Here is a 22,325-nt window from a genome sequence, read left to right as displayed (position 1 = left end):
TACTTTCATGCTCATAAGACCCGTTGAAAGGTTCTGCTTATCAGTTCTTTTTGATTATTAGTTGGCAAGTGTTTGGACGGCTGTCTCAAGGAGAGAGGCTGGCTCCAAACCTGAAGATGTCCATTCCAACCGCTAAGGCAGAGAGTCAAACTGCATTATGTTTGGTTAGAGGGTTTTGACCACACATACCAGAGTCTGGAGCCATGTCTTAGCATTTTGATAACACTTTAGTAATGGAAAAATCTGTCACAGCTCTTCATAGGAGCATTTAGAGGTTGAATCAATATTCCTAAGCTATAAATTGTTCCTTACCGAGCTCTTGAGGACATGCAGGTTGTTTTCCCCCACATTTTCCCTGACCAGAGCACCAGAACCACAACCTCAAACCTGGACAGGACAGCATAAGAAGTTCATCCCTACTGGGATCTTTCCCTATTTGGGGCTGAGCTGTCAGGATAAAGACTGCACGCCATATCCTGGCTGTAACGATACTGTCCCACTCAGAGGCAATTACCCTCCACGCCAACATTCCACTTAGAATCCAACCATGCTTAGAGAAGCTCTGGGCTGAGGACTCTGGACCAGCGCCACAGAACACGGAGGTTTTTCACCACACTTTGTGTTTGCTTCTCACATCTCCCAAGGAGAGATGAAGGATAAAAACGTTCTAGCCCAGGCAGTCGGCATGGCTGGATTCATAGGTAATCCTTTCTCTATGTGTAAAGGGTTCTGCTGATCCATGGATGAAGTGCATTTCATCCCCTGAGATTTACTTTGCTTTGAAGAGATGGCAGATTGGTTTTTATAGATAATTGTCCATTTGGAGAAGGAGTGTTTTGATGCCAGAATTTATGAACTGAGAGGTCGAATCACACAGCTGCGGAACATTATCATTCTACCACGGTCAACATGTCCTGTCTTGGTCAACTCACTTAACAACCACTTGCACACTCACATAAAGTCAGTGCCCACCAAAGTCAAGCGTCGTTTGACCAAAAACTCCAAAACCAAACACAAATAATGGGCCTAGGATGTTATGCAGAGGGTCAGGGCCCTCTAGGTGGCCTCAGTAAACTTCCAAGTGGCTGAAAGAAGGCTTAAAATTATTTAAAGTTAAACATTTTAATATAAGTAAGTAAGTAAGTAAAACAATATCTAACAATTAAACACAGAATAGGATTTATATTGAACATTATATTAACAAACATGAAAACATGTCTCATCGCATCCGCTAGTCAGACAAAAGTGCTAGGGCTAATGCCCGGTATGACTTTGGGCTGTCCCAGACGAAAGATGACCAATCGTGGTGATTTCTGTGGTCGTGGCTCCTAAACAGTGGTCCTACAGTGAGAGACGGCCGTTCAGTCTTGCGACCAAAGATAGCCTACGATAATTTTCTGACAGTGTCAGAAATTTAGCATGATCATCTCACAGTGTGTCTAATGGTGATTAACGCAACATTAAGCTAAAACTTAAAACTACTTACTTCAAGCTCCATTTGCAAAATTTGCCATGCCAAGTTGGCCTCTTTTCCCTAGTCTATATTCTCCTCTTTTTTCAGTGCACATTAAAACCACAACTGCCAAAGTGCGATTCATCTTGCTCTATTTGTTTATAACAAGCGCATGCTGCTAATGACGTTTTATTCAGATACTAACTTGCATTGTAGCTTACAATACAATGGTGTCATCATCGTACAGGTACATGTCGTACCAAAGTTTATTAGATCCATGTCGTACAGTGATTTGTAAAGATCTTATAGGATTGCCGAAATCACACAGTCTGCAGGCAACAGCAGTATGAATGGATGGCAACATCTATTGACTTTTAAGGTAATCAGTTAACCTGGCTAGTTCTTTATCAAACAATGGCGTTTTATTTAATCATATCCGAATGTTAAATTCAGATTAAATGAAAATAAAAAACGTTTAAATATCAATCTGCATGTGCTGTACATCGGTTAAGACCATCTTTAATAATTTATTTGATAGTGAGTAAAACAGCTTTATATTTAACGAAGCACATGAAAAATCATCTAACTGCTGCTTTTATTCTGCTCAACATGTTATTATTTGTGTCAGATATTAAGCAAAAAAATAAATAAAATATGCTGGTTGAAAAGAAAGAGTTGTCAGATTACGTTTGTTTAGACACATTTCTAAGCTTCATGCTTCTGTGCACGTGAAGATTGTGTTTCCTTGTGGATAATTTTATTAAAATGATGCTGCCCCCTAGTGTACATTCATGATGTTTACACCAAGGCGCAAACATTTCCAGCATCATAAAATGAATTTCTAACTTCATTAATTTGTCTCATTGAACTCATTTAGCCTATCTTGCTTATTCCAAAAGCAAATTCAAGATCTGTAATATTTGTGAGATTTGTATAGGGACATATCAGAGGGGTTGTTCCATTTATAATGTATGCGTCATTGGCGGCTATGCAGTCCGCCATATTGGAACGATCAAAGCCTGCAACATCATAATATATTTATTTTATATGTCTATGGTTTGCAACCGTAGTTAGACGCATAGTCGATTGCAGATAATGTATGAATATCTGCAGTCGACTTCAGCAGATGATTTTGCTAAACTAACACAATACAACAAGATGAAGGCTAACAACATTACAAGTTACAATAGTAAATGTAAAAACATGTAATATTGAGTTGATACAAATAAAAACAAAAACCAACACATTCTCACATGTAAAAGGTTAAACCATTTCTTCGGGAATTTAAATCTGTCTTTGATTTCACAACCAGAAGCTGCACAACGTTGTGGCATCATTGATGCTTATCATTGAGTAACGATAAGCAAACCGTTCCAAGATGGCGGACGCGCCGACATGTCTTGAGTGATTCCCCCTCAGAACGTCACTGCGGAATACTGCGAGGCGATTGGTCCGCGGTGGTTCCTATGACAACACATGGACTACAGTTCTAGTCTCACGCTTGCTTACGTTCCGCTGTTAAGCGATGGTTAGTTTCTGACATGTCCAAGAATAAGGTAAGCCGGTGACGTTTGAAACAAAAATATATACTGAATCACGTGAAATTGTGTGCTATACAAGAACCATTTCTGCACACTTTCTTTAAAATTAGCTCTGCATTACAAAACTGACGCTCCTCCAGCTCTAATAAGGTTTGCTGTAAAATAAAAACTTACTTTAAACAGCAGACAGCTGGACATAAAGGTGCCTACAGTTCCCAGAGGAAAAAGGAAGGGTAAGTCTGTTAGCTTTTGCTTTCTAATACAATGTCATTCATTAATTTAAGTGTCTAGATAGGCATACTTTACACTACCGCTCTACAGTTTGAGTTCAGTGCGATTTTATTTTCTTAAAGAAAATGATAGTGGCAGCAAATACATTTATAATGTTACAAAAGTTTTACATTGCAAACAAATGCCGTTCAAAGAATCCTAAAAATGTATCACGGTTTCAACAAAAATATGAATCAGCACAGAAACCAGAACTGATTTCAACATTGGCAATAATAAGAAATATTTATTGTGCATCAAATCAGCATATTAGACTGATTTCTGCACGTGACACTGAAGACTGGAGTAATGATGCTGAAAATTCAGCTTTGCATTAAAGGGATAGTTCACCCAAAAATTAAAAATTTGTCATCATTTTGGGTGACCTATCCCTGTAATAAATTACATTTTAAAACATATTCAAACAGATAACATTTATTTTAAATTGTAATAAAATTTGACAATATTACTGTATTTTGGACTAAATAAATGCAATCTTGATGAGCATAAGAGGCTTTTTTTCAAAAACATTAAAAAATTCTTACTTAGCCTAATCTTTTAGTGGAGATGCTTGTGCAAACTGCATTTAAAAAAAAAGTGTTTAATATTTTCTCTGAAGTTCAAACTGTTGTCTGTGTGTAGGTATGTACATGTGTATGAATAAAAGGTAGTTGAATAATCCATTGTGGTTCATTTTCAGGGAGGTAAGGAGTTGTATACGGTACAGATGTGGCCTGACCAACACCATTCAGGATGTCCTAAACCAGAGACCAGGCTGGGTAGAGGTGAAAGAGTAAGTGCTGAGCTTTTACTGTGTGTGTTTTCGTACAGTATCATCTTTGCATCATGCATTCATGTCTCCCCATACAGAGAAGGCGATTGGGACTTTAACTGGTGTGATGTTGGATGGCTGAGAGAAAACTTCGATCACTCGTACATGGAGGAACACGTGCGGATATGTCACTTTCGCAACCACTACGAGGTCAGTATTATGAAATTACGTTGTGTAATACATGTACTGACCTGCAGAATATTGTGTATATTACAATCGAATGAAGGTGAACAGAAAATAATCATGATTTCTTTATATTTTTTCTTTAGCTGACTCGTAAGAACCTGATGGTAAAAAACCTGAAGAGGTATAGAAAAAATTTAGAACGGGAGGCTGGGCGTTTAGAGGCAGCCAAATGTGACTTTTTCCCACGGACGTTTGAGCTGCCCAGTGAGTATCACATATTTGTGGAAGAGTTTAAGAGAAGCCCAGGGAGCACCTGGATCATGAAGCCTGTGAGTGTTTGTAGCAGTACGATACTACCAAACTGATCATCAACAGGTCATCCATTGTTACAATAACTTCCCATCACAGGTGGCACGATCACAAGGGAAAGGGATTTTTCTCTTTCGGAAACTCAAAGATATCATAGATTGGAGGAAGGTAATACAAATTTGACAGCACCGAATCTTAAAGTCGGCATGAAACGGAAGTTGAGATTGTCATTTTTTCCTTGTTGTGACGTATATCCGAGTGAAACGGCTTCTGAAATTAGAAAAAAATGTAGGGCGGGGCTTGATTTCGTCCTTCGGGAATTGATTGGATCGTTGGACGTTGGGCGTTGCAAACAAAATGGAGGCAGATTTGAATGCCAGTTTACATTCAGTTGTGGAGGATTTCTCTCCACCGGACTCCCCCACCGTTGCCCGGCGACGAGAACGAGGATGAGCAGCAAAATTTTCAGGCAGGAATCAGCCCATATTTATATGAGCCTCCCGCGAAACGAGACAAACACCGATAGCCGCACCCTCATCGGCTCTGGCCGCACCCTCATCGGCTCTGGCCGCACCCTTTCGCCATGGAACGTGACCGAAAGAGAAGAGAGGTCGTTTCGAGGGGGGAGGGAAGGGTAATGTATTTGATTAAAGATTATAAGGGTACATGAATTTTAAAAAAATAATGAAGTGCACAGATAAATCATTTATAATAAACACTACAATGTTACATATAAAAAGAAGATTTGTCAAATTTGATTTCATGCCGACTTTAAATCTTACATTTTCCCAAACATGTAAATTCTTTCATTAGTGTCATCCCAAACCTCTATGTTGTGTAACGGTGCTGCTGTTGGTTTTAGGATGGGACCCGCTCTGAAGAACAGAGAGATGAGGCTCAAGTTGAGAGCTATGTCTCTCAGCGCTACATTGAGAATCCCTACCTCATAGCTGGTACATCTAATACATTTTTAAGGCCAATTCACACTGCACCGACAGATGCAGACAGATGACACTTTTGTCGGATCAGTCTGTTACCCCTGTTGTCCTCTGTCAGAGCTTGTTTTCACCGATTGATCGTTGAATCCATGCTTATTGAGTCATGGAATGTCGTACTGTCATCTGGTGACTGTCCGCATATGTCGGCATCTGTCAGTGCAGTGTGAATTGGCCTTTTGCTTCAGTACTTTAATGTCTTTATTTGATTTATTTGAACCTTTATTATTATAATTGCTGAACGTATTTTACCTCTACCACCAGGCAGAAAATTTGACTTGAGAGTCTATGTGCTCGTAACATCAGTAAGTGAGCGTTTTTTTTATTGCAATTTTTATTTCATAAATATGCACAGTGCTAATTTTTTGTTGATAAAGTACTTTCTTCTGCTGCAGTGAGAAACATGTTTAAAAAATTCGTTATTTTTGCAATTGCACATGAAATTTAAGGGATAGTTCACCGAAAAATTTAAATTCTGTCATCATTTACTCACCCTCAAGTTGTTCCAAACCTGTATGAATTTCTTTCTTCTGTTGAACACAAAAGAAGATATTTTGAAGAATGTCTGTAACCACACAGTTGATGGACCCCATTGACTTCCATTGTATTTCTTCCCCCATACTATGGAAGTCAATGGGGCCCATTAACTGTTTGGTTAACCATATTCTTAAAAATATCTTATATTTTATGCTAAAAGAAATTCATACAGGTTTGGAACAACTTGAGGGTGAGTAAATGAAGACTATCCTTTTAAGGTGCATTCACACAATGTTGAAATTACCGCAATTATGAGATTCCGACTTGTAAAAAGCTGAGTTTCTACACCAAATTTATTTTTACACCAAATTTTTTTTTTCAGCGTACCTGATGTCCCATTAAAAATCTAGGCTATAAGTTTGCAAATGCATAATTAATGCATTATTATAACATAAATTGTTACTTATTGTATTGTGATTTTTGATTGTTATTTACTTAAATTACACAGATTCATTTTGGGCATTCCAGTGTTGCCATATAAACTACACTCACCTAAAGGATTATTAGGAACACCATACTAATACTGTGTTTGACCCCCTTTCGCCTTCAGAACTGCCTTAATTCTACGTGGCATTGATTCAACAAGGTGGTGAAAGCATTCTTTAGAAATGTTGGCCCATATTGATAGGATAGCATCTTGCAGTTGATGGAGATTTGTGGGATGCACATCCAGGGCACGAAACTCCCGTTCCACCACATCCCAAAGATGCTCTATTGGGTTGAGATCTGGTGACTGTGGGGGCCATTTTAGTACAGTGAACTCATTGTCATGTTCAAGAAACCAATTTGAAATGATTCGAGCTTTGTGACATGGTGCATTATCCTGCTGGAAGTAGCCATCAGAGGATGGGTACATGGTGGTCATAAAGGGATGGACATGGTCAGAAACAATGCTCAGGTAGGCCGTGGCATTTAAACGATGCCCAATTGGCACTAAGGGGCCTAAAGTGTGCCAAGAAAACATCCCCCACACCATTACACCACCACCACCAGCCTGCACAGTGGTAACAAGGCATGATGGATCCATGTTCTCATTCTGTTTACGCCAAATTCTGACTCTACCATCTGAATGTCTCAACAGAAATCGACACTCATCAGACCAGGCAACATTTTTCCAGTCTTCAACTGTCCAATTTTGGTGAGCTCGTGCAAATTGTAGCCTCTTTTTCCTATTTGTAGTGGAGATGAGTGGTACCCGGTGGGGTCTTCTGCTGTTGTAGCCCATCCGCCTCAAGGTTATGCGTGTTGTGGCTTCACAAATGCTTTGCTGCATACCTCGGTTGTAACGAGTGGTTATTTCAGTCAAAGTTGCTCTTCTATCAGCTTGAATCAGCCGGCCCATTCTCCTCTGACCTCTAGCATCAACAAGGCATTTTCGCCCACAGGACTGCCGCATACTGGATGTTTTTCCCTTTTCACACCATTCTTTGTAAACCGTAGAAATGGTTGTGCGTGAAAATCCCAGTAACTGAGCAGATTGTGAAATACTCAGACCGGCCCGTCTGGCACCAACAACCATGCCACGCTCAAAATTGCTTAAATCACCTTTCTTTCCCATTCTGACATTCAGTTTGGAGTTCAGGAGATTGTCTTGACCAGGACCACACCCCTAAATGCATTGAAGCAACTGCCATGTGATTGGTTGATTAGATAATTGCATTAATGAGAAATTGAACAGGTGTTCCTAATAATCCTTAAGGTGAGTGTAAATAACTATAAGGATGTGAACAGCTCCAAGTACGATGTCCTGGTTGTCATATAGTTATTACGTAATTAATTACGACATAGCTGGACTTTTTTTTGTTGTTGTTGACTTTACATCACTGTTGACACACAAATGAATGTTGCATTTTTAAAACAAGACAGGCAATATAATGAATGTAATTTTGTTTTTGGCAGTATATTCCATTGAAGGCCTGGCTGTATCGTGATGGGTTTGCTCGATTTTCCAACACCAGGTTCTCTCTCAACAGCATAGATGATCAGTGTATCCTTTGCTACATATTTCTGAACTACACTCTACTTTTATTTTACGCCCCATCATACATAAACAGACGTGGAATTCGCTTGTTTATCACCTTTAACCTTGATGTACACAGACGTTCATCTCACCAATGTTGCAGTGCAAAAAACTGCTCCTGATTATGATCCTGAGAAGGTATGTTGAAAGTACACTATTATGTTCATTAAAATATACTTTATTAAAAAGCAGTAATTGCTGACTTTTACTCTCTCCTAGGGTTGTAAGTGGCAGATGCAACAGCTGCGCTGTTATCTGACTGCTAAGCATGGTTTCGAGACAGTGCAGACTCTGTTTAAAGAAATTGACAACATATTTATTCGCAGCTTGCTTAGTGTTCAGAAGACCATCATCAATGACAAACACTGTTTTGAGTTGTACGGATATGACATACTACTGGACCAGGATTTAAAGCCGTGAGAATGCTTTATTTTGGACTTCATGTTGCTTATCAGAACTGTATGAATGTAAGAATACCTTGCATTGCTAAAAACAAAAAAAATGACAGCAGTTTGCCATCATGCAGGTGGCTGATTGAAGTGAACGCTTCACCCTCCCTCACAGCCAGCAGTCAGGAGGACTATGAGCTAAAATACAGACTGCTGGAGGACACCTTGCACATTGTAGACATGGAGGGCCGGTACGATTTGACATTTTACAAACTGACATAAAATTACATGGAAGAGAGTGGAGGATTGTCTATGTTGACATTGTTGTCCAAAACATTCTATTATGCTTAGTCTGACAGGCAAGGAGAAGAGGGTTGGCGGATTTGACCTAATGTGGAACGATGGACCTGTCTACACCGATGTCGGTCTAGAGGCCATGGGTTGTTCTTGCCTCGTGGCAAATACACACCTTGGTTAGTGTCTTTTACTGCCTAATTGGAGATCTTGGCCTATAGTGCACTCAATGAGCCTGTTTCTGTCCATAGTTGAGCTTTTTAGACACACTCTTAGGCATTTGTGAATTACATCCAGTTCAACAAGAAGTATATTCATTAACAATGCATGCATGATACTTTCTAAAAATAGGGTATCAAATAGCGCTTTAAAGTCTCCAATAAGTGGTTGGTCAAAGCATTAGTTGCACCAAAAATGAAATTCTGTCATCATTGTCTCACCTTCAGGTTGTTCCAAAACTGTATGACTGTAGTCTTCTGTGGAACATATTTTGTATATACAATGGAAGTCGATGATCACCAAAACTGTTTGGTTACCATCATATGTTCTTTTGTGTTCAGGTTTGTAATGACATGACGGGAAATAAATGCAGACATTTTTTATTTTTTTATTAACTATCCCTTTAATGTTAAAAACATTCAGGAGCTCAGGAATTCTATTAATTGAGCTTTATTTTACCAAAATCTGGTACCGTCTACAAAATATTAATGTTGTTTAAAAAGATGTCATTGGTAACAGGGTTGCAAATAACATATTACTACTACTCTTCATGCTATATGCTGTTAAACATCTACGTTTTCTCTCTTATGAACATGGGATTTGCATCTTTATTGTTTAAACAAATAATGAAACACCTACTTGTGGAAAGCATCACATCACATACAGCATTTACTATAAGTACTCCTGCAATAAGTACAAATGCTTTTTGCTCATTTTGTTTTTACAGGCTGTGTGAATGATCGCCAGAAACAGCTTCAACAGCTTCTAAAGCCTTTCCCAGGACAGAAGAGAGCATGATATGCAGATTACATCTAATCAGTGTGACAAATTATGCATGACATCCCACAAATACCTACAATGCTTATAATATTCATCTAAGGATTCAGATGAGTGTAAATATGAGCATTTAAATACCCAGAAGAGATGGCAAAGCCACTGAACATTTTCATTTATTTGCTGAAAATTACAATGTCTGTCATTGTTTACCGTTTTAATACCGAGTTTAATGAAATTTCAATGATGGTATCAATCTCTGCATTCAAATAAATACTGTAGACAGAGGCTCTGATGATGTAATGAAAATGGTTTATTTTGTATCTCTAAAAATAGCTGCATTCAACTCTACCAACAAGTCTCAGCAAAATAAAAGCACAATCTGACAATGTTGTGTATGTGTTTTTTTTTTTTTTTTGCCTGATAAGGGAACTTTACAGTACATGACATCCAAAATGAAATGGTGCTACATACAGTACATCAAGTATGGAAATGTGGTACTACGTACTGTACGGCCTCAACCTGTACCAACTTTCAAGTCATATGCATTACACATATAAAACTACAAAACCTCTACCATCATTGTTCCTTAAAAAAATAAACAAAACATGCTATATTTAGAGAACATGAAGTTCAATGTGATCACCTGAAAAGTTCTCAAGAAGTAAACAAACATAGATAACCTTGACCCTATTATCTTAATAGTTCCGTCTCCATCAACACAAACCGCACCACAAAACCACCATCATCAATCCTAACATCACAATTCAACTACATCTAACTCACTGAAAGGCTAATATCTTCCAAAACATTCAAAGATAAATAATGCATTACACAAAACATTCTTATTTAACTAAAAATTCAAACCATTATAATAAACATACATTTAATAAATAACAAGAAAAGAAGTCCTTGTAAATAGCACTTTACAAAAATACAGTCGTTACAAAACATTCATTATTCATCTCAAAAATATACATTCTTTGACCAGTAGTGCTCACTACACAAAATGCCACACACTGACATTCTTAGTCGTACCTCCCTCAAATAAGAGATATGTACTGTACATGCACACTGGATTTAACTACGTTAATTTCATTTTATAGAGGATTTGTGCGTACAGTAAGCAAAGATAACCTGCTTTTATGTACTTAAGCAGATAAAATAAATATATCTTGAAGGAATGCACATTGAAATATACTAAAATGATGAAAAGGCATGATTTCTAAAGAGAAGGATACATTTTTAAGGGTGCGGTCACATTTACTGGCCAAACGGGTTCAAGTTATCAATGACCAAGAGAAAGCTCCTTAATTTGAAAGTTATGTTGAGTGCGTGAACACAATGGCCAATCAGAGGTGTTTAAAGGATTAGTTCACCTCAAAATGGAAAATTTCCTGACAATTTACTCACCCCAATGCCATCCAAGATGTTCATGTCTTTCTTTCTTCAGTGGAAAAGAAAATTTTTTGAGGAAAACATTTCAGGCTTTTTCTCCACACAATGGAATTCAATGGCAACCAAGATGTTGAAGTCAAAATCAATGCAGTTTCAAAGGGCTTTGAAGTGCTTCAAAGGGCTCTGCACGATCACAGCTGAGGAATAGGGTCTTATCTAGGAAAACAATCGGTCATTTTCTAAAAAAAAATATAAAAATGTATATACTTTTTAACCACAATTGTTCGTCTTGTGCTGGTCTGCGACGCGCCACGCATTACGTCATCAAGTTGGAAAGGTCACGAAAAAAATAAATAATAATAATAATATATTAAAACAAAGATGTCGGACAATTTTGAAGTTGGAGGAGAAAATGAGATGGAATTTTTCGCACTTCCCTACTTTTTTGAGTGCACAGACAAATAACTTAGATAGATGACGTGAAGCGTGACCTTTCCAACGTGATGACGTAATGCGTGGCGCGTCGCAGACCAGCACTAGACGAACAATTGTGGTTAAAAAGTATATACATTTTTATTTTATTTTTAGAAAATGACCGATTGTTTCGCTAGATAAGACCCTATTCCTCAGCTGTGATTGTGCAGAGCCCTTTGAAGCATTTCAAAGCCCTTTGAAACTGCATTGATTTGGACTTCAACATCTTGGTTGCAATTGAAGTCCATTGTGTGGAGAAAAATCCTGAAATGTTTTCCTCAAAAAAATTAATTTCTTTTCCACTGAAGAAAGAAAGACATGAACATCTTGGATGGCATTGGGGTGAGTAAATTGTCAGGAAATTTTCATTTTGAGGTAAACTAATCCTTTAAGAATTCGTTCAACAGCGCTCAAAATGCTAGAGGGAAATGCCGGTATAGTCAAATTTTTTAAATTTCAGTACCGACTTGGTACCGAAGTCGGTACTTTTGACAACACTACTGTCAATAGACAATGGACCTTTTTCCTACCAAATTTTGCTAATCTGACCGCACCTTTATCCTTTCTACGTATAACTACTTTTAACTGCAGTGATATTACAATTGTTTAATTAGCTCTTCTTTACAATATGCGAAATGGAAATGTTTTTGAGGCAACTTAAAATAGGCGTGAAAGGAGCACTAACTATTTGGCGTACTGAGAATTTTTCACTTTGCCATTAGTCTTGGTAGCTGATGGCACTTTTGCATCGCAGTTGTCGGCGACCATTCTTTTAGTGCCAGATCTTAATCGTGCTTCACCTGTTCTTGGACAATCCTTAACCATTTTTTTCCCTGGACCACCACCTTCCCGCTTTATAGCGGCAGGAACTCGCCTATCAACCCCTTCACTTTTCGCTCCAGGTGAAACTTTCTGTTTCTCTGCCTCATTTGACCTCACAGTCTTTCCTTTCTTGACCAAAGAATGGGATTTGACATTCGAGTTAAGTTCATGAGATGCCCTGCGCACGTTACCCATGGCCTGCAGGTGGTTCTGCTGAGCCTTTGGTGCTTGAGGACTGACCGGGTGTTGGTTTTTCGATGTGGTGCGGTTTTCGGAGGTGGAGGCCCGGCTTTCACTGCTGCTTCTCTTTTGGGAGTTGGCTGGAGGAGCTTTGCGCTCTAAAAGGGGACTGAGGCGGGAATGGCGCTGGTAGGCATACGATGAGCAAGTGCCGTTGCAGAGTGGGTAACGGATATGGCAGTGAGGGCAAACTACGCGAGAAAGCTGGGTGGATGATGGGCTGCTCATTGAAGAAAAGAAGCCCCGCTGACCCTGCCGAAAGCTTTGCGGAGAGCTGAGGCGTGTCGGAGGAGCAGTGTGAGGCCTGGTCCGGTTGCTGTTTGCTAGGACACTGGTGGCCTGAGCTTTTGGTCGGATGATGGGCACGACGTGCTGCCCACTCTCAGCCTGAATGGTTTGTATCTGGTGCCACTCCAGCTGGAGGAGGCGCTCCAGATACTTCTCTAGCTGCCCTACGGGTTTTGGCCGGGGAGCCCTCTTACCCTCCGTGTTGAGGAAGATGGCGAGCTGCCTCAGGCTCCAGGTATTGAATGGAGGTGGCAGGAAGTCTGGGTAGCTGTAGCTGACATCATCGTCCTCCAACGACCTGGGTCCAGGGATGTGGGGATGCAGGTCCATGGAGGTGATCACCTCTGCACGGAGGTTAAGCTGAGGAGGAGTGCAGGGAGAAGGCAGCACTGGGAGCCTCTCGGAGTCAGACAGGTCACTGGCGCTGTCCGTGTCGTCCTCCTGGTGCTCCAAAAGGCGGAGTGACTCCAGATCAGGGACGTGATCCTTCAGGGTGAAATGCTGCAGCACTGGCTGAGGAGCCAAGGGAAGCGAGAGAGCACGACGGCTCTTCTCCAAGGCCACGTGGCTCAGTTCCATCTCTCTACAGCACTGAGGCTCCAGCTGAATTTTCTGCCTCTCCTGTCCACGCTCGGGACATGACAGTTTGGGACGTGAAGGCCTCATGTCTGATTCTCCCTGTGTGCTACAGAAATAGTTAAAGTGAGATATTTTATTAATTTATTAGGGCTGGGTTGACAATATTCATTTTTCTACGTCAATGAAATGAAAATGATTCTTAAATCCCAAGAATGATCTTTTAGTATGTACTGTTTTCCGATGATGCATGAATCAAATTTCATTATCTGCAGTGTGCCTCCCAAACAATAAGCTTGGTGATTTGTTATTTTTGATATTCCAATCCTATCAATTCATAAAAATAAAAATAAATACTGTTTATGTACTCAAGTGGCACGTGAACTTATCATCAGAGGTGGAGGTAACGCATTACAAGAAACATGAGTTACGTAATCAGATTACTTTTTTTCATGTAACTAGTGAAGTAATGCATTTCTTTTAAATTAACAACAAAATATCGTTTTTAGTTACTTTTTCAAAATAGTTACTCAAGTAAGTAATTCAAGTTATATTGTTTTCCCATTTATTGACTGACAGCTCTCCTGTCCGTATGTTGAGAGAAATCGGGAGTAAGTGTAAACATGATGGTTATTGATTGTAGTTCTAGACTAAATGTGAGCAGGCATTTACTCATCTCCTTTGCACAAAAAGATTCAGTATTCCACAAAATGAATAAAAACAGTCAAATGCAAACTCAGAATATTACGCAAACCTGCAATAACTATTTTAAATGATGTACTTTATGTATTTAATCTCACTGTATTTTAAACAATGTCTTTGCTGCTGACCTTCATTTGTAAAACAAACAAGCAAACCCAGGTTAGAAAAAGTAACGCGAAAAGAAACGCAAAGCATTACTTTCCATAAAAAGTAACTAAGTAACGGAATTAGTTACTTTTTTAGGGAGTAACACAATATTGTAATGCATTACCTTTAAAAGTAATTTAGCTTATCATCGCTTCCTCTTTACTGCTTGTTATAACACCAAATAAAAATGAATGAACATTAGAAAGTATGTTGAAAGAAAAGGTACAACTTTCAGTAAAATCTCTCAATGAGTGTTTCAACTGCCAAAAGACGTTAAAAACAGCTTGTAAACAATATATCACATAACTTTACGTTTACCTCAGGAAAGCCATTATTTGTTGTTAATATTGGTTATATTTCAGTAGAAACATCATTTAAAGGTGCAGTGTGTGATTTTTAGCGGCATCTAGTGGTGAGGTTACGAATTGCAACCAACAGAAGTTGCGGTGGCCGACAGGAAAAGATGTTGTCGTCTGAGACAGCAGAGTAAGCAATGAGGTTTCTTTACAAACATAAATTAAGAAATTATGTTTACTTAATTATTCAGTAAAACGATATGTTATTGCGAATATTATTGTTTCTTGTTCATCTTTGTGTCAGTGTTTTATTCACTAACTTTAGCTAGCTTCTTTGTAAGAAGAACAACAGTGACGAAACGCGCTATGTAGTAGTTTGTCCGTTTAGGGCTATAGAAGAAACATGTCGCCGCAAAATGGCTATTTCAGTGTCGCGGTGTATGTAGATAGAAAGGGCTCGTTTTGAGGCAATAAAAACATAACGGTTCATATGTAAAGGTCTTTATACAACACTGAAAACATAGTTATGTATATGATATTCCATTTCTGTCAACAGATCCTCCAAAATATTACACAATGCACCTTTAAGGGTGCGTGTTTGTAAACAACTCAGTTTTTACCAGTGTGTTGCTTATTATACCTAAAAATAAAATAGCAATTTAATTTAATAGTTTTGACTCTGTTGTTAATTTGAACCTTTAATATTATAGTAATGTACCGAACTGATTTGTGAATTCTGTGTCAATACCCAGCCCTAATATTTATCGCACAGCACTTGATCCTGATCAGTTAATCAGAGCATTCTGCAGTGAAATATCCATTTGTTTTATTTTAATACTATTCATTGTTATCTATATAATAAATTCCATATGCTAAGTAAAACTCACCCACGCAACTTGCAAGTGCTGCCAGTTGGACTCTTAGCTTTCTTTGGTTTAATGCCATTTTGGACCTGTGGAAGATCATGAAAACATATTCAGAATGCTGCAAACAGAAATAAATACGTTTGATAAATCTTAATGTTGCATAATATGTAACTTACAATTTCGGCTTTTGGCAGAGGATCCTTCTCCTGGCCTGGATGCAAGGACACTGTTTTTTTGAGAGGTTTCTTATTCTGGTTGACGTATCCTCCTCTCTTATTATTGCTGCAAATAAAGCACATATTCTTAGTGAAATATATATTTATTTATTTATTTATGTTTGATTTTAATAAATTGCTCTAATCAAACTTACCTGGCAACAATCCCAGTGTTTTCTGCATTTTTCATTCTAACCTTCTCCTTGTCTGGCACCTTCTTCAGTGTCGCAGACGCAGTTCGTTCCTGCAGGATGGGACCCATCGCATCAACACTATGAAGTGAACAGTCGCAGTTTCCAAGCTCTCAGCTGTGCCCCAAAATGTCCCATTTGTGAGCGCATACACGCACTGTGCGACAGAAGAGCATCATTGCAGATATGAAGCGAAATAACAGCGTCACAGCTTATATTTTCCAGTTTGCCAAGAATTAGATCAATCCATTAAACTGGGTCGAACAAACTAATTTTTAACAGGGCAATAATCACCTTTGCATCTTGTTTATGAAATTCTCATCATCTTTCATTGAGCGAAACGCGTTGAAATCGCCGTTACTGTGCATCACTACAGCTCGATCAGACTTGTTTACCTGCTGCTTTGTATGTTCAAGCATCGTTGTCGTCGTGATCCTACGACTGGCATGATGGGAAATGAAGTTTATAACTGAAATACGAGGAGCGGGATAATTTCACCGCTGCCTGTTACGGTTACTCATAAAACACGGCAAAAAAACAAAATACGCGTAGGTGCATGTATCAAGGGGCATGCTATTGTGGTTGTGTAAATTCGCAAGAATCACCGTTTTATTAAAATGACCAGCAGTGTTGCCAGATCAACGGTAAACATCCTGGTCTGAGAAAAAAAAAGAAAAGAAAAAAAACTACTCGCAAAAAATAATAAAAAAAGTAGCCCTGTTTATTTCTGACTGGGTCTAAATACATCAAAACCATAACTCATTTCCATTTTTTATGGAATATTGTGGTATTTATCATTCCGTCTTTAATGGACCCTTGTGATGACGTGTTTAACGTCATCAGCTTCATAAATCCTGCAAAGTTTTTCATAATTTCATTTCATTTTTTAAATTTATGTACATTTTAACACTATATTTATTATTATATTACCTTTGCTTCAAATTACAAAAAAAATAAAAAAATAAAAAAATAAAATAGTTAATGCTGCTGTGAGGGTGTTTCTAATACAGCTTTTATTTTATTTTATTTTATTACTCTTTTTTAAAGTTATGAAAAAACTATTGTGGAGTTTTTCTTTTGTTATTTGAGCAAATGAGAACACACAAATATATATTTAATGTAGTCTCTCATTCACCGCGTTTACCTAGCCTATTTATGTCTTCTAAATATACATTTGTCATTGTTTTGGAGCACACTAGCTTATAGATAACAGTAAGACTAACATATTCATACTAAAAGCCAAAAAGCTTCAATTTTGATTCATGGGGACTTAAAAAAGCCAAAAGCAGGTTATAATCGGCGGACATGGCAACCCACAGCATTTCCCGAGTACAGCTGACGCAGTTGCCACGCCCCCTGCATTTGACGTCACACCCCTACCAGCTTTGCGCAGTTTGCATGAAATGCATCATCGTATGTGAGTGAAATCACGTAGTATACTTCACCTTTGCACAAAGTTTGTGTAAAGCTCCTCCACATTATGAACGCTTGGTTTATCAAAATAGCGTCGGAGTATCTTCAGATGCGTCGTAAACCCAAACACGTCGGATTTTACTGGTGAGATAATGAAAACACGAATTTGAACTTCTTCTTTTTATGAATTTTTATACAGAGCCAAAGCAAGTCATTGACTATATACGTTTGCACTGACACTGTACCATTTTAAAAAATATTAAATGTATATTGGATAAAAGTGAGCTGAGATTAAAGCAACTATAGTAAGCAAGCCTGCATGTTTTCACAGCTGCACAGTATTATGCCAGACGTGCTTCTTTGAACTTCCTCGAATATTTAATAAGTATTTATAACCTAGAATATTTCTCATTTTCAGGTCTCTCTAAGTTATCTGTGCAAGGTGCACTGGAAGGGAACTATTTCTAATAAACATGGCCTGGTCTTTGGGATGTCGCCATAAAGACACACCCCTCGAAGAGATGAATGCTGACCTATTTTCTACCACTGTATCAGGTTGCTCAAAACAAAGTTCAACACCGATTTCCCAGGGCATGTCCCACTCAAAAACAGACAGTGGAAGGAGGCCAGTTAAAATTCGTCCACCTAGCCCGAGAACGACTCCAAGGCAAACTGTAGGCCGCAGCCTATCATGTGAACCCCCAACCAAATCCATCATCCAGAGGCGGACTCAGTCCCTTCCATCTCCATCAGAGAGAAGGAAGCTTAGTCGCAGAGCCAGCGTCCGATTTGTGGACTCCTTGGGTTTGGACCTGGAAAATGTCAAGGTTTTCAAAAGCGGCGAGGACCCATTTGTCCCAGAGCATGTTCTCTTCCGACTGTTAATGAATTCTGAGCTGACCTCGAGTAAGAGGATGGAGATATCCCTACCATATTTGAAACCCATGTTCTCTGTCCAGCCAGGCGAATGCTCAAACTTCACGGAGCGTCTGTGTTCTCAGCAAGTATGTCTAGAGCGGGTTTTGTGCTATGAGCCGGGCATTATAGGGATCGTTCAAGTTGTGAATTTGGCGTTTGAGAAGGAAGTGAGTGTTCGCTATTCCTTTACAAACTGGAAGAGTTGCTCAGAAACCAAGGCTTACTGGGTTGCAAGCAAATCTGTTTCAAATGGGCCCTGCTGTGACACGTTTCGATTTCATCTTCCCGTTCCTCCATTCATCCTTCACCCTGGGGCTGTGCTGGAGTTTGCGGTCTGTTATAAAGTAATGGGGACTCAGTTTTGGGATAACAATGGTGGGCAGAATTACAAATTAACCTGTCAGAGTTACAACCTGCCTGTGCCAAAGGAATGTGAAGACAGCATGATACACTTTATCTGAGGACACTGAAAGTTAGATGGAACTTTTTTTAGAGCACTGTTTTCACTTTTTCATTCTACTTGCAACCACCAGCATTTTCACCATGTGATATACATAGCTGAGCTTCTGGAGGTCTTGCCATAGCACTTTTCCTTTGAGAATAATATTTTGAAATATGAGATTTTTAACTAACTGGACTGTAACACTGAGAGTATTACTGTATGATGACTTTATTAATGCAATATAGATGCAAAAAGTGCCTTTACTATATATATTTTTTTACATTTCAGATTTGCATTTGTTTGTGTAAGGATTTTATTGTCACTATGTGGTACATTTTCATAGTAGCCTACTTGTGTATATTGTAAACACAGATGTTGATGGAATAAATTATAAGGATGTGTTCAGTGGAGATGGGGAATACCACTTGTTTTAAAGAAATGGTTAAAAAATATTCAGTGATTCTCTTATCACGTTGTCCTTTAACATCCAATAAAGCCATATTTAGACACAATATTGTGCTTTTAAGTGTGTTTTTTTAAATTATTATTGTAACTTCAGTTTGTTGCTGCCACCAACATTCAGTTCATAAAAACAAACTAATTTACAATAATTGACATTTGGGTCATTGACAAATAAAGCTTAAAAAAGGTGGGTTTTTTTTTAACAATCTTTTAAAAACTGATGTAATGCATATTTTTGAGTCATGAAAAATGTGTTAAACAAGTTTCAGTTGTTAACATTTCAAAATGTTCAAATTAATTTATGTGATGTTTTATTTTAGGCGATACAACCAAATGAAATAGTTGTTTGTATATACTGTAGTTGTACCACCTGACATTGAAAGTGTGCCAACCTACACACATACTTGAAATTAGCAGTTTTACCAGAATTTGAGAGAGATCTACAAACCTTTTTACTCCGCCACAAGATCAGTAGAGCTCCTCTGGATAATGCATTATCATCTTTACTGTTATTACCTTGTCAATTTATAATAAAAGAGCCATGTTTGCAGTTGTGCCACCCTGATATTTGAAAATATATAAATTGATGGACAAAAGTTTTTCAATGATCTCAACAGCTTTAAAACTACTGATATTTATTTTAAAAAAAGGTTTATAAAAAAAGGTTTCAAACCTAAAATGTGCTAAATACCATAGTATTTAGTTTATTTATTTTTTTATTATTAAGACACCATTTTAAATAGTTTAGTCGGTTCGTTTGTTCAATTCAAACTAAATAGGTTATATGGTTAGGTTTTTAAAATTAATTTACTTTAATGAAAAATCGAGAAACATCGATTCATTGAAAAGATCCGACTCTAAAGAACAACTTTTTTTTTACTTTTTTTTTTTTTACCAGCGTCTGTTTATGTGGCCGCGCGTGCTCGTCATTTTACTTTCCCGCGTTATCAAAACACAACGGCTTCATACAACCGACAAACACGAAAGATATCTTTCTTTTACAAACGATTTTGAGTGACAATTGAGCATTTTCGTCTCGAACGATCAGCGTTAACTTCACATTATTTGTTAATAGTTGTGAAAGTTCCTCCTGAAGTCCGTTGAAGCGTCAGTCATAATCTGAGGTAACGTTAACGTAACTCTGAACACTTCGCCATCAGGCTAAACTAGCTACGATTTACTCCATCAAATAATTAGACAAATATTATCGCCTACAGCAATAATCTTTACTGTTATGTGTGTTATTTTGCTGTTTTTGCCACAGTCATTCGCTGCCTATGCTGTAGATGAGTCATTAACTGACTAAAAGTCCGCTAACAACATAATTTGATTAAAATATCATCCTAAACTAAACAAAGCCAAAGCACGTAGTTTAGTGACTTTTGTAGTTAATGTAATTTCGAGAATTAGAAAGACTGACATTTAGAAGACAGATGAGTTCTCATCTTTCCTGGAATTGTATTTTCTTTGAAATGTGTGCGTCTGAGATCATATTTAATATCTTCAACATTTAAAACAGGTCATCGTCTGCGCATCATGGCACCTTTGCAGGACCATCAGGTGAGAAACAAACCCAAAAGAGCTGTTTAACGTTACTTCACGCTTTTATTTCTTGGAAAATGGATGTAACCTCTCACCTCTGTAATGCCTTTGTCTCCTGTAATTATACGTGATGATTTTTATTCATTTTTTTGCACAATACCACAAAGTTCACCTTATAATTTATTACTTAGGTGGAGAAAATGGTGGATGAGGCTTTCAAACACAATAATTTTCAGGCCCTAGAAAAATTTCTGCACAATGAAAGCAAGGAGGAAACCTCTTTGAAATGTTCCAGACAATTCATGACCAAGCTGGATAAGCTGTTCAACAGGGTAAGTTATGTGTTAAATATTTTATTTGCATTGCAATTTTTTATTTTATTTTTAAATATTGATTCTTCTGATATATTTCCACTATCATTAATATATAGACAAGAGAAATGTTAAGCAAATAAATTAAGATTTGATATACCTTTATCAGCACCGAGGTAGAGAATTAATGCACTGTACAGAGTCAGATGGCAAAAGCTTGGACAGTTTTTGATTTCACTTTCACTTTAAGGGAATAATTGATTGTGGTTTGAGACTCCTTCACCAGCATAACTCTTGTGCAATGTTTGCAAATTGCATGTGTGATATCCATGGGCTTGCCTTTGGGTGAAATATTTCAATGTGAAGTGACATTTTTCTTCATCACCAACCTAGCCCGCTAGTCTTGCAAAATGATCAAATCAAATCAAATCAAGTATATTTGTATAGCGCTTTTCACAATACAGATTGTATCAAAGCAGCTTCACAGTATTAAATTAAAATAAAATAATACAACAAGGTTTGTTTCTAGTGGAATTTATTGATTGATAAAATAAAATAAAATATCCCCCAAAATATCCCCAACTGAGCAAGCCAAAGGCAACAGTGGCAAGGAACCGAAAAAACTCCATCAAGTGACCTAATGGAGAAAAAAAACCTTGGGAGAACCCAGGCTCAGTCGGGGCCAGTTCTCCTCTGGCATTTATGAACTAGAGGCCGGATTGTAGTTTGAACTGTAAGATTAAAAATATTATATGAATGCCTGGCCGAAAAGATGCGTCTTTAATCTAGTTTTAAACTGGGAGAGCGAGTCCGAGCAACGAACAGTATCAGGAAGACTATTCCAGAGTTTCGGAGCCAAATGTGAAAATGCTCTCCCTCCTTTGGTGGATCTGGATATCCTAGGTATGACCAAAAGCCTCGAATTTATTGATCTTAAAGAGCGCGATGGATTATAGGGCGATAGAAGATCCGTTAAATAGACTGGAGCTAAGCCGTTTAGGGCTTTATAAGTCAGTAGCAATACCTTGTAATTAATACGGAACTTTATAGGTAGTGATGATAAAATCGGTGTTATATGATCATATTTACTTGATCTAGTAAGAACTCTAGCGGCTGCATTTTGGACTAACTGTAGCTTGTTTATTGAGGATGCAGGACAACCAGCTAATAAAGCATTACAGTAATCTAGTCTCGAGGTCATGAATGCATGAACTAACTTTTCTGCATCAGAAACTGATAGCATATTACGTAGCTTAGCAATGTTTC

The 22,325-nt window shown here is 38.1% G+C and overlaps 3 protein-coding genes across 4 annotated transcripts; 2 read left to right on the top strand and 1 right to left on the bottom strand.

Moving 5' to 3' along the window:
* Nucleotides 1–2,909: 2,909 nt before the first annotated feature.
* ttll9 (tubulin tyrosine ligase-like family, member 9) lies at nt 2,910–9,911 on the top strand. The gene is made up of 14 exons (XM_084098918.1): nt 2,910–3,009; nt 3,178–3,227; nt 3,962–4,054; nt 4,132–4,243; nt 4,363–4,548; nt 4,628–4,696; nt 5,391–5,481; nt 5,788–5,828; nt 7,960–8,047; nt 8,160–8,218; nt 8,300–8,496; nt 8,607–8,720; nt 8,821–8,942; nt 9,710–9,911. The coding sequence occupies exons 1-14, from the start codon at nt 2,995–2,997 to the stop codon at nt 9,778–9,780; spliced, it is 1,308 nt and encodes a 435-aa protein (XP_083955044.1). The 5' UTR covers nt 2,910–2,994; the 3' UTR covers nt 9,781–9,911.
* A 140-nt stretch (nt 9,912–10,051) lies between these two features.
* On the bottom strand, nt 10,052–16,651 carry fam217ba (family with sequence similarity 217 member Ba). Of its 2 annotated transcripts, XR_014604128.1 has the most exons (6): nt 16,266–16,651; nt 15,936–16,128; nt 15,742–15,847; nt 15,587–15,651; nt 12,034–13,663; nt 10,052–11,135 (listed from the first exon to the last, which is right to left on the bottom strand). XR_014604128.1 is itself a non-coding variant. In XM_084098917.1 (5 exons), the coding sequence occupies exons 2-5, from the start codon at nt 16,040–16,042 to the stop codon at nt 12,313–12,315; spliced, it is 1,629 nt and encodes a 542-aa protein (XP_083955043.1). In that variant the 5' UTR covers nt 16,043–16,128; nt 16,266–16,651; the 3' UTR covers nt 11,822–12,312. The 2 variants fall into 2 exon arrangements, 1 of the variants encoding a protein (XP_083955043.1); XM_084098917.1 differs by lacking the exon at nt 10,052–11,135 and having other exon boundaries at nt 11,822–13,663.
* Nucleotides 16,652–17,358: 707 nt separating this feature from the next.
* ppp1r3da (protein phosphatase 1, regulatory subunit 3Da) lies at nt 17,359–19,256 on the top strand. The gene is made up of 2 exons (XM_084099649.1): nt 17,359–17,528; nt 17,803–19,256. Exon 2 carries the CDS (start codon nt 17,858–17,860, stop codon nt 18,761–18,763), a length of 906 nt encoding a protein of 301 aa, XP_083955775.1. The 5' UTR covers nt 17,359–17,528; nt 17,803–17,857; the 3' UTR covers nt 18,764–19,256.
* Nucleotides 19,257–22,325: the final 3,069 nt, after the last annotated feature.

The sequence above is a fragment of the Abramis brama genome, assembly GCF_963993115.1.
Source record: "Abramis brama genome assembly, chromosome: 22".
NCBI lineage: Eukaryota > Metazoa > Chordata > Actinopteri > Cypriniformes > Leuciscidae > Abramis > Abramis brama.
Note: the sequence above shows the minus strand (reverse complement) of the source record. Positions and strands in the feature narration are given on the sequence as shown.

What these genes read in the sequence shown, in the direction of transcription:
- ttll9 (XM_084098918.1), top strand. An exon ending in GCACCTGGATCATGAAGCCT is followed by an intron (nt 4,549 to 4,627) that starts GTGAGTGTTTGT and finishes TTCCCATCACAG; the next exon opens with GTGGCACGATCACAAGGGAA. An exon ending in CTGGACCAGGATTTAAAGCC is followed by an intron (nt 8,497 to 8,606) that starts GTGAGAATGCTT and finishes GCCATCATGCAG; the next exon opens with GTGGCTGATTGAAGTGAACG.
- fam217ba (XM_084098917.1), bottom strand. Translation starts at nt 16,042, where the DNA reads ATGGGTCCCATCCTGCAGGAACGAACTGCGTCTGCGACACTGAAGAAG. An exon ending in CTCTGCCAAAAGCCGAAATT is followed by an intron (nt 15,652 to 15,741) that starts GTAAGTTACATA and finishes GATCTTCCACAG; the next exon opens with GTCCAAAATGGCATTAAACC. An exon ending in AGCACTTGCAAGTTGCGTGG is followed by an intron (nt 13,664 to 15,586) that starts GTGAGTTTTACT and finishes CTATTTCTGTAG; the next exon opens with CACACAGGGAGAATCAGACA.
- ppp1r3da (XM_084099649.1), top strand. Translation starts at nt 17,858, where the DNA reads ATGGCCTGGTCTTTGGGATGTCGCCATAAAGACACACCCCTCGAAGAG.